The sequence below is a fragment of the Cynoglossus semilaevis genome, chromosome 5 (assembly GCF_000523025.1).
Source record: "Cynoglossus semilaevis isolate Cse_v1.0 chromosome 5, Cse_v1.0, whole genome shotgun sequence".
NCBI classification, from domain to species: domain Eukaryota; kingdom Metazoa; phylum Chordata; class Actinopteri; order Pleuronectiformes; family Cynoglossidae; genus Cynoglossus; species Cynoglossus semilaevis.
Window position 1 is genome coordinate 3,032,776 of NC_024311.1, and position 11,751 is coordinate 3,044,526.

Consider the following 11,751-nt stretch of genomic DNA (forward strand, 5'->3'; position numbering starts at 1 on the left):
TATTATTATTACTGAACACTTTTAGAAGCAAAGACCAAGTTTGCACACATTGCAATGCTTAGAGACTCAGATCTGACTTTCAGCAGCCATATCAGATCAATAACCAAAGCTGATTCTACCCGAGTGAAGAGTTTCATGTCCCAGCCAGATCTGGAGAAGCTCATCCATTCTTTTATCTCCTGTAGACGAGACTACTGTAATGGTCTCGTGACTGGACTCCTCCCAAAAGAGCATTAAACAGCTGCAACTCATTCACACGCAACAGCTCTATATATAGTCCAGTTCTATAAGTATTTACACTGCACCTCGGGACCAATTCCGACCAGGCCGGTACATCGCCGAGTCTGCCATCAGACCACCTCTGGACTAGACCCCCCCACCCTCCTGACCGGCTGGTGCATCTCTGGGAAACTTCCAAACCCCAGACTTGTCTAAAAACTTTGCACAATCTTCGAACACCACGTTTTTCTTGGTTTACATGTGTTCACAAATGTTTGCGCACAATCTTCGAACACCACGTTTTGTACTACAAAACTTGGTTTACATGTGTTCACAAATGTTTAAAATAACTACCGGGTTATGGACCGTCACACTTTGTTACAACTACCGGGTTATGGACCATCACACTTTGTTAGGAGGTGTGAAAATATGTTAGCTAAAGACTCCACCACCAGGGTTTGTAGTCGGTTTGCCACATAATTGCGGACTGGAGGTGTCCCGGTTAGACCGGAGATGCACCAGCCGGTCCGGAGGTGGGGTGGCTTGGCTGGAGATGCACTGGCTCCCAGTCAGCTGTAGAATTGACTTTAAAATTCTGCTACTGATCTACAAATCACAAATCACTTCTTGGTTTAGATCCAGACTACATGAATGAAATGTTAATGGTTAATAAACCCAGCAGATCCCTGAGATCTACACTCAGGCCAGTTAGTGGAGGAAAGAGAATGAAGCAAACATAGTGAAGCACCATTTAGCTGTTTGCTGCACAAAGGGTGAAAGAAAACTATGATTACAACTGGAGCATTTCACACAGAAAGTCGACATCTCCGAAGAATGTCTTGTTCCATTATTCCGATAATGTGAGCGGAGTGGCCTTATACGCAATTAAGCAACGCTACACACAGAAGAAGGCTTTGTTTACATTCTCCAGTTGTACGTCATATATTGGATTATGCTACATTTACTTTCTTTCGTTTGTGGTGTTTTATTGTTGTTGTTTTTTGTCCTTCATTATGGCTCCCAGGCACAAGTCAGACTCTTCTGATGTTTTGTAGATAATGATGTTATTACTGGGTTAGTATGTGAGTTCTGGCTAATGGCTAAAGTTGACTCTCGTCATGCCGTCATGCACATTTTAATTCAGGTTAAAAACATCCCAAACATCTTCTTTGTTAAATCATTGTGTTTTTGTACCGTCTTTTTTATTCTTGTTATGTTATCATTTATTTTAATTTTTTTTTTGTTTTACTTTCAAATGCATTTAATGTTCTATAATGTAAAGCACAGTATGTACGTGTATGCACATACCACACAAATACAGCTGCCTGAGTAATTTATTGACAATTACACCTAGTTGCCAAATAAACCAAATGTACCAGTGACAGCATCAGATTGGTAACTGATTGTAATGCCGGCACTGATTGGTGTTTTCCCCCACCCAACACCAGGAACCTGAACATGATTAAAACCAAAGAAACGATCCAGAAGAATTCAATCCCTCATTTGCATCGTAGACTGAAGGATATTCCTGTTTCCAATTGCTCCATGGAGAGAGGAGTCAGCTGATGAATAGGAATCAGACTTTGATTACAATCCCTTCAAAATCCATTAGACACTGAACATAATCACTTCCTTTCATTTTCCTTCCTCACATATTGATGTCTACACGTGTATCCCTCCCAGACGACAATATCTCCGGCGTCGACCGACAAGATCTGCTCCCGTAGTTCAGCTCCAGTCTCTTCTCAGGGGCTCGCACCAAAACAATTCATTCAGCAGTTCAGCATTAAACAGGATCAGCGGTTTGTGTGGAAATGAGCTCAGACAGAATCAGTGATGATGATGATGACGATGATGATGATCTGACTAAGGCAAGTTTAACAGAACAGAAACCAAACAACACAGCAATCCCATACCCTCTCACCCCGACCCTAGACAGCCATTGAATACGAAGATAATTCAAAATAAATAAACACAGACAGAGCAGTAGTAACAATAACCCATAGACATGTGCAACAAATGTGCGCAGCCCAAATCGGAGGACAGAAGACAAAAACCGAGCTACTGTGATAATGCAAAATCCCCAAACTACAAGGCGGCCATGGAAGTTTTTGAAAAGCGGTCTCCTTTTAAAAGCAAATCTCTCAGTTGCTTTGGTATATAATTTAGAAAGGGAGACCAAGTCTTTAAGAAATTCTCCTCTTTCTCCTTCACAATTACATGCAGCCTTTCATGGGGTAGAGTATTGAAAACCCTCCTTGTACCAAAGGGTGATATTGGGCAATGTCGGGCTGATGTTTATTTTTAAATGTGCAAATTTTTTCCCATAAATTCAATTCAGTTTTGTTGTGGAAGCTGCAAGCTCATCTTCTGACTTCTCTGAGCTCCTTTGTGAAACAAGCTCTTCCAAGACTTTTGTTCTGACGCTCGCCTTGACACGTGTTTGGAATCATATGTACTTAAATCTTTTGGTACTGGTCTGAGGCCTGGTGTTTAGGAAATATTTCATGCTCATTTTTTTTATGGTTCACAGACAATGGTCCAAAACAACCTTCATCTATCTAAAACAGGCGTGTCAAACTCAAATTTACTGTGGACCACAATTAAGAACTGGGACGAAGACACGGGCCAAACTCAATATTTATTGAAAAATTTACTTCAAATGTGCATGTTTTCTCTTCTCCCCAGATATTATATGTTGATTTTTTTTCATTTGGAAACAAACTTTTGTTTTGCCTTAACATTAAACCTGGAACGACCAAAGCTTAACATAAACACATGAAGAATTTAGACACACATCAGTGGTATTCATTTGTTACATATGTCTCTCTATCTCTACCATTTCCAGTTCCTTTATTCACAGGCTAACAAAAGAACAACCAAAAATATATGTGCTATAGTACCGTGCATACATTGCTAATACCACAAATCCCGCCAGTATATAGTGGCTATGCAATGTCGGGCCAGCTCTAATACATACATTTGATATTATATATTTAATACATTTGATATGATCTCGCGGGCCAAATATAATTACACCAGGGGCCAGATGTGGCCCGCGGGCCTGAGTTTGACACCTGTGATCTTAAATACGTCTAGAATGAAATTGCATCTTTAGAGATGGGTTACAAAAAAATCTGGACTGTAGCTAAACTCTTATTTAAATGCAAATGTAACAAACTTTGTAGTATATTTTATTCAACATTTAAAGTAATGTAGGTTTTTAGAATATTAAAGAGGTGGTGATTTTGTATATACAGCCTGTTTTTTCCAGCATTATTATAGTGTCATATGCATCAGAGTTAGCCCATTATCTCAGACACAATTAACAAAGTTCATTTGGGAATAGTCTCTGGGGTACAAAAAAAAAAAAAATGAAAAAGCCAGAATGCACGCAACGCTGAACAGAACCAAATGCCTTTAATCTAAAGGTCGTTAATTGTATCAGTTTTAAGGTAGTACAAGCCTATAAAATGGATGAACTCAAACATCATCATTCCAAAGGTAACATCTTATTTATATTTTATCGCAACATTAACACATTTCCATGTTGCTTGAACTTGTGCTGCCGTCAGATACACACCCTCTCTCTCTCTCTCTCTCTCTCACTCTCTGCCTAGCGTGCTCCAGATTCCAGCAGATTTCATTTAATTAACAGGAATCACGGAGTGGCTGTCAATATGCAGTAGACTTCACTGTACTAGCGTTTTCTTTTTTTATATTTACAAACATCTAGAGGTTGGACAAGTTAATTTTATATGGCCTACATTCTGAAAACAGCCTATGTTCTGGTTTGCTTTGCTACAAATTATATAAAAAAAAAAACCCCAAAGTAGATCATAGTGTGTTTTACATTTTATAGGAATTACTATTAAAAATTGTGATTATGCCCATATGGAAATGGATTCATAAGTATATTTCACATCTACTGACAAATAATTCACAGTGGCTTAATCTGTCTTTATATTAGAAGTCAACACAATAATAACACTTCTGCAGGTTTGTTTTTGAGTGGCATAAAAATAATTCTCATAAGTCAAAGAAAAAACTTCAAATATCTCATGGAGGACACAGAATTCCTCAGAAAATAAACATTCAGTAACAGTTTAAGGTGTGGATGGAAGGAGGACACATAGCATACAATACAGTCGTACGGAACCTCTTTGTCTCGCAACCCCATTTTGACATCACAAATTTCTGGCGACCCCCAAGACTTTTTTTTAGATTTTCTTTTTGTTTGTAATGTTGAGTTGAGTGAAAGAGAACACTGTTGTTTAAAATTGTGTGTGTTGTTTGCTGACATTGTGATAGTCCACTCCGTTGTAATTTTGTTGAAGCTCTGACACGTATTGTTACAGAATGTTTCTTTTTTCGGAAGTATATGTTGTGTCTCTTGTCCGCCTCACATCCTCTTTTTCCTTCAAAAATAGTGAACGGTACAAACATCAAATTTTTAGATAGGGGGCGCCAAATGTCACTGTTTTTTAAAAAACTGGCTCTAGTTCTTCCACGTTTACTGAACCTCACAAGTGACACGCTTCGGTTACACCCGCCAGGTACCATTAGCCACTGGGTTGAGGGATCTACGCGATGGGGTATGTCTGTGTATGACATCTCAAAACCTGATTGGTTAATCATTGTTGACATTATAGTCAGCAAGGTTCGTTTTTAAATATTCAATTATGGACTATTCTAAATGGATTTGTAATTTTTCAATGGACAGTTGTGATGCATTAATAAATTATTGCACTGCCCCCTCCGTACACATAGTGGGCGAGTGGATGTGTGAATGCCAGTGTTTTTCTGTTCACTCTCTTTTCATGGAGTTTCTTTTATAACAAGCCAGCAACTCTGTCAGTTCTAGCTGTGACTTCTCACATCGGGACACCGTCAGTGTGTTTTGTACAATGAAAAGTGAACTATAAAATGAGGGGCCAGTGGAAACACACACACTGGTGCTTTTTGATTCTTTATATGCTGAAGGAGTGTGTGAATGAGGCACTGGCGTGTTATCGCAACAATCCCTCAACTGCGTTTATTTCAACTGACACATGGTGATGCTTTTTATAATTAAAACTCAAGTGGGTCTATTTCATTTATTTATTCAGACACAGCTGTTTCTCCGCTCTCCTCCCTTTTCATGCTTGCTCAATTTGATTTAACTCTTAAAATTGTCACACAAAAAAAGAGAAAAAAAAAAGAAACAGGTTCGCTGCTGCAATTACCAATGTTCTAATTAAAAGCAGAAAGAAAATATATTTCGAATTTGGTCGCTATCTTATCTGTTTCGTGGCTGGTGTTACTTTATGGTACGGTGGCGGGGGGGGGAAATAATTATCCACAGGGAGAGAGTGAGGCAGAGAGAGAGTGAGAGGCAGTGAGTGAGAGTTGGAGGACAAAGAATAAAAGAGAGGAAAAGGGAGAAAAATGGTTGGGTGAAGCTGAGGTGGTGTGAAAGAAGAAGAACATGAGTACTGTTGGCTTTCCCTGGTAAAAAAAATGGTTTGAATTCAAAAATGTTGATTCATACCCCCCAATTTTTTTTAAAAAAAATATCTGAATTCTAAAATGGTCTCATCTGTGTTGCATTAGAATAAGCTTTTTACAATGGCTCCCTTTCACATGGGCTATTGTGTTGATTTTTTTTCTTGTAGTTCACCAAAAGCTCTATTAAAAAAATAGATAAAAATAATCCAGCCAGAAAGATGATTTCTGTTACAGTTGCCGTACAATATCTGAAACAACTGATCTTTGAACCCTCAAATACAATATCCAGCTGAAAGCTGAAACTCCAAGCTGCAGTGTCATTTGGAAGAAAGTGGAAAACCAAATCAGACCACCAGGATTGTTTTGTCTCGTCTTTGTTTTGGCTCCTACTGACACAATAAAAGTCTTCTCCTTCTCAACTCAAGCTGTCGTTGAGAGAGAGAGAGAGCTTGGATCTTTACAGTCGGGATAATCAGGATCGGGATCTCTGCTTGTTCTTCCAGTAAACGAAGGCAACATTTAACCTCATCAATTCAATTATTCTCGGGTTTGTGATTTCGATGCAACCTCACCTTTCTTCCTCCTCCTCTGCATGTCAGCTCAAACAATGACTCTTATCTATCCAAATGATAACCCTTCCTTTGTTATTTCAGTAACCCACGGTTCAGGTCTCTTTGTATATTTTGAGGTCAAGGATGCACAAACCAATGCTTGACCTTCTTTGGCTTATGACCGAACTTTGACATTCCTTTTTTTTTTATTAGTTTTTTATCGTATTTGTTATACTGTATTGCAAATACAGAGTGAACATGATAGGATACAGCTAAGACTGTGTGTGGTGTTTTTGATTATAAGTCTAAAATGAATCATGATAAGTTCTAATAATATTTTCAGTAATTCGAGCAACTCATACGAATTCCAGGTGTAGTCACGACCCCAAAGCTGAAAAATGACTCCCCTAATATATACATTGAAACAAATTAAACTCAAGTTAGTGCCTGTTTTATTATGATAAGTACAAATACACCAGAATTACTTTCGGGAAACTTGTGTAACGTTATATTTTTGAAACTGCACATCCACGGGTCAACTGTGGATGTGCAGAGCAAAGCAAAATTCTCAACTTCTTCCTGAACAGTGCTCGTGAGTAATACAATTGCTTCAAGCTACTTTGCTTCAGTTCGTGGTTCGCGCAGATGAACCTGGTGTACGTAATAGAAAAGGATCTCTTCCGGGGTCTGTCCATTTGGGAACATTATGGTTTTTCAGTAAACCACAGCATCAGTGGAGAAAGGCAAATAAAAAGGGAAAGAAAATTGTCCCCTTTGACATACAGTACATCAAACATGATAACTCACTTGAAACATTCTCATCAGACTTGTGCAACAACTGGTTCAAGTACACAAAACAGTGTACTTATTTTATTGAGAACCGCAATATTTTCCATTAGTTTTGAGTTGAAGACCTTTTATATATATATATATATATATACATATATATGTATGTATATATGTATAGATAGATAGATAGATAGAGAGGTACAGTAGATATAGATAAATAGATATTATATTATTTACCTATATATTTAGTCTTTACAAACCTCCCCCACACTGTTATCAACCCTACCTAGACTGTATTACCCTTTCCCACACAATAATATGCACACTAGAGTTGTATAAAGGCGAATGAGAGAATGTGAGAATCCTCACTTCGCCAACTTAATGCACATAGAAAGATAGACATATAGACATAGACACGTATGTGTATATTTAAAATCTATTTTTGTTGGAACATTACGCTGTAATCCATCCCAAGGTTTTCTACAGCACCTTGACAATTAGTGTGAAGTCATTCGATTGCGGCGCACTCTTCAGCGTCAGTGAGTGTGAAGACTGTTGTTCTGATGTTGTAAGCAGCAGCACTCGTGGCTGATTGGGAGTGTAATGACACTGGCTGCTTGCGTTAAGAATCCCCAAAAACCGACAGATGAGCTCATACAACACATGAAAACACAATAAACCAAATTATCAGCAGACAAGTCCATGGAGTTAGCCTTCAACTTCATCTTTATCTCTGCAACCTCCTGCATCCTGTGGTCAACAAACCAAACACAGTGGAATTTCCACACTACATTCTCACTTGTATTCCACACATGACCTGTCACAGTTTTCCACCAAAACCACTCATCCTGCACACTCACCACCTCATCACCGCACTGGCTAGTGTTCTGAATGGCTGTCGTATTTTAGGGATTGTAAATTCATTCATCATGATTAATCCCAATCATAAATCATCAGATTAATCATTATCAATTGAGATAAATCAACATTCCTTAATATAACAAAACATTGTTTCGGTATGTTGCTGCAACATAAATATAAATTACACACAGAGGGCGCAGAGATAAGTGCATTATAATGTTAAAATGCATTAAAATGTTTATTTATTGACACAAATGTATTTACACGATTAACACATTAAATATCGTAGACATAGGTTTGACTGATCTACTATTACTTCCTCTTCTTCTCGTATCTTCTGTTCCAGACCAATTTATATACATAGTCTACTTCTTGCTTCTACAGATTTCTGTTCCTCTTTCCTTCATGTGCAGAGCAAATACATTTTCCCCTGTCCTTAACCCTAAACTATGAAAATACACAAGAATTAAAATGAGTTCTCTCTCCTCTGGGAGAAGTATCAGTTCTAAAGACATCTTGCAAAAAAAAAAAAAAAAGAATAAAAGAAAAATGAAAATGTGGGTGTGAGGTGCATTCATTTGCATAGGGAATAACATTTTTGCAAGTTGATTTGGAAAACATGCTAGTATACTTCCACAGGGGAAGTGTTGCAGACTGTGGCACAGATGTTTCCATCAACCGTACTCCAGTATACACACTGAAAGATTTGTAAAACAGGAATAATGGGGGCGGAAATGACTGACAAGGCAGGAATAAAAAAACGTTGCGTTTCAGGTTAGTGGAGCTCATATGCACGATTACGCAATTTGTTATATAGTTTTAGTTTAACTTTTTTTTTGATTACCATCAAGAAAACATTTGGTTTTAAGTAACAAAATCTCTTCTGCAAAAGAACAAAAAAAAAAATGTTCATTGTATTTTTTAAATAGTTATTCAGGTCATAGTTTAAAAAGAACTGTGACTGACTCAACTGAAAAACAGGGCTTCTTCTCTCTCTAGCTGAAAATCACTCACGGCCAATTTACTTGGCACAGCCCCTTCTCAACCAAGTAGTAATTTCTTGGTAAATGTGTTCATTTTTAGAGTGATTTATTTTACCGGTGGCAGTCACTTGTAAAAACAAAAAGAACTAAAATAACAATTCAATTAGCAGACCTCATAAGCTTTTACAATATATCTTAACAAAACAAATCATGTTTTTGAATCATTATTTAACCACCCAGTTCAACCAGTTTTAACCGTGTTTTCTATTTCCCATTTGTTTTGACCAACTTTCTCTTTTTTGCTCATTTCCTCCAGCTTTGATGTTCTCCTTTGTTTCAGGTTTATTACTGTTGTTCAGTTTAGGCACATTACTTTGAGTTTTTATGTTAATTTTGGTCATTATTAATTATCAAATGGGTTGTAGGTTTTGTTAATGTTGTGTTTTGTGTTTCAGGAAGGTGTTCCTGTTCCTAGTTTCTTTTGGTTTCAGAATGGTTTTCAGAGTGTACTGTGAGTCTGGAATTGTTACACCATTGTTTTCCTTTGGTCGTTTAACTATGGTTAAAGTCAATGAGTGAACCATAGTAAAACAAAATAGTCAAGAGTTTATTAGCCCATCATTAAATGGAACAATTTTCTTGGAAAGAATCTGAGATAAAATTTGTAATTATGGAATAGAATCAATGCCTTCACAGCAAACATGTTTACAAGCTTCGCTCGGTTCATTTCACACACAAAACAAAGCCTTTGTTTTACTCCGTCCCTCAGCATCTCCTCTTTTTACAATCATTTTTCCAATTACCATCAGCCACTGACAATTGCAATGTCCACTCTCCAACTGTCAATTACACAGCCTCACACACGCCAACACAGTCCAACGCTGAGTCAAAAACATCCTTTTTTTAAAATCCTGTCTTATGTTTCATTATAGAGCGTGCACAATGCAGTTTTTGTTTACAAGGCATGTGTCAGAGGCCCTTCAGATTTGCCATTCTTTCATACTTGGCTTCTCTTCGTAAATGCTTCGCTGACTCCTTCACACGTTGCGCAATCATGGCGTGTCTCATTATTTCACTTCGCCTCACTAACAATGAACATTTTTGAGGTCATTTGTGAAATAAAAAGGTTCCAGACTGAGCTGATTTCTCCAATGTTTGCCAGCCAAAAATGGCTTAAGAGCTGGATTCCCTGTCATACGTGACATCTTCTGTCTTTTTCTTTCTATCATTCTCCCCACTGCCCACAATCCTTGGTTGCATTAATATGAACATCCTTGTTTATCTCACATCACATCAAATCCAGGTGTCCCTTAATCCCTCCTTAATTTCCAAAAGGGAACTTCAGAGGGATTAATAAAGTTCTATCTATCTATCTATCAATCGATCAACCCTCCCTACGATTTTCTTTTCTTTTCTCAGGTTCATTAATTTATCTCCAACTTCCATCCATTGTCTACTGCTCATTCCTTTCAGGGTCGTGGGGATCTGTGGAGCCAATACCAGCTATCTACGGGACAGTCCATCGCAGGGCCACATACAGAAACAACCAGTCAGACTCACATTAAAGAGGGTCAAAATTGGCCATACTCCCACCACTCATCTACCACTTCCTCTTCAGGGTCGCAAAATAAGTGGACCCTACCTGGAATTACCTGGAAAACTTCATTAACATATTTTATCTGAATATTTCAAAATATCAACAAAAGTGTCTTACAATAGCCTTACTATCATGAAAAAATGCAAAAAATAAAAAGACTCAGAAATATCTCAAAATGAAAGTTGATGTCCCAAAACATGCTGCCAAGTGTATAATTTGTGCTAAAAATGCAAAAAAATGAACATATCTGATCATGTGAAAATATCATCAAAAACGAATAAGACTATAGTCCTACTATGATGAAAAAATGCAAAAATTTTAAAATTTCAAGAAATGTCTCAAAATGCATGTTTATTTCCCAAAACATGCTACCAAGAGGGTAATTTGTGCTAAAAGCAGCAAAAATATCATATCTGATCATGTGAAAATATCATCAACAACAAGTAAGACTACAGTCATACTATCACGAAAAAATGCAAAAATATAGAAAGTCCCAGAAATGCCTTAAATGCAAGTTTATGTTTCAAAACATGCTGCTAAGTGAATAATTTGTTCTAAAAACTCAAAAAACATTTTATCTGAATATTTTAAATTACCACAAGAAACAAACCTTATTATGGCCTTACTATCATTAAAAAATGCAAAGAAATCAAAAGTCCCAGAAATGTCTCAAAATGCAAGTTTATGCCCCAAAACATGTTGCCAAGTAAGTAATTTGTACTGAAACCTCCAAAAAACATCGTATCTGAATATTTCAATATATCATCAAAAACATGCCTTACTATAGCCTTACTATAGCCTAATTATCATGAAAAATGCAAACAATAAAAAGTGCCAGAAATGTCTAAAAATGCAAGTTTATGCCCCAAAACATGCTGCCAAGAAAGTAATTTGTACTAGAAACTTCAGAAAATATTTTATCTGAATATTTCAAAATATCACCAAAAACATGACTTACTATAGTTTAAATATAGCCTTACCATCATGAAAACTGCCAAAAAAGTCCCAGAAATGCCTTTAAATACAAGTTTATGCCACAGAACATATTGCCAAGTGAATAATTTGTTCAAAAACTGCACAAAAATGTATCTGAATATTTCAAAATATCACCAGAAACAAGCCTTACTATGGCCTTGCTATAGCCTTAATATCATGAAAAAAACTGCAATAAATAAAAAGTCCCAGAAATGTCTCAAAATGCAACTGTATGCCCCAAAACAAGCTGCCAAGAGAATAATGTGTTTATAAGTCCAAAAAGTATTTT

The 11,751-nt window shown here is 37.1% G+C and overlaps 1 protein-coding gene across 1 annotated transcript in view; it reads left to right on the top strand.

The window, feature by feature from the left end:
- Positions 1-10,725, top strand: part of LOC103378652 (protein diaphanous homolog 3) — a 175,741-nt gene extending 165,016 nt beyond the window's left edge. Inside the window, exon 28 of the mRNA XM_025055501.1 lies at positions 10,364-10,725. Coding sequence (XP_024911269.1) covers positions 10,364-10,455 — 92 coding nt within the window. The 3' untranslated portion in view covers positions 10,456-10,725. The remainder of the gene's footprint in view (positions 1-10,363) is intronic.
- The last annotated feature ends 1,026 nt before the right edge of the window (positions 10,726-11,751 follow it).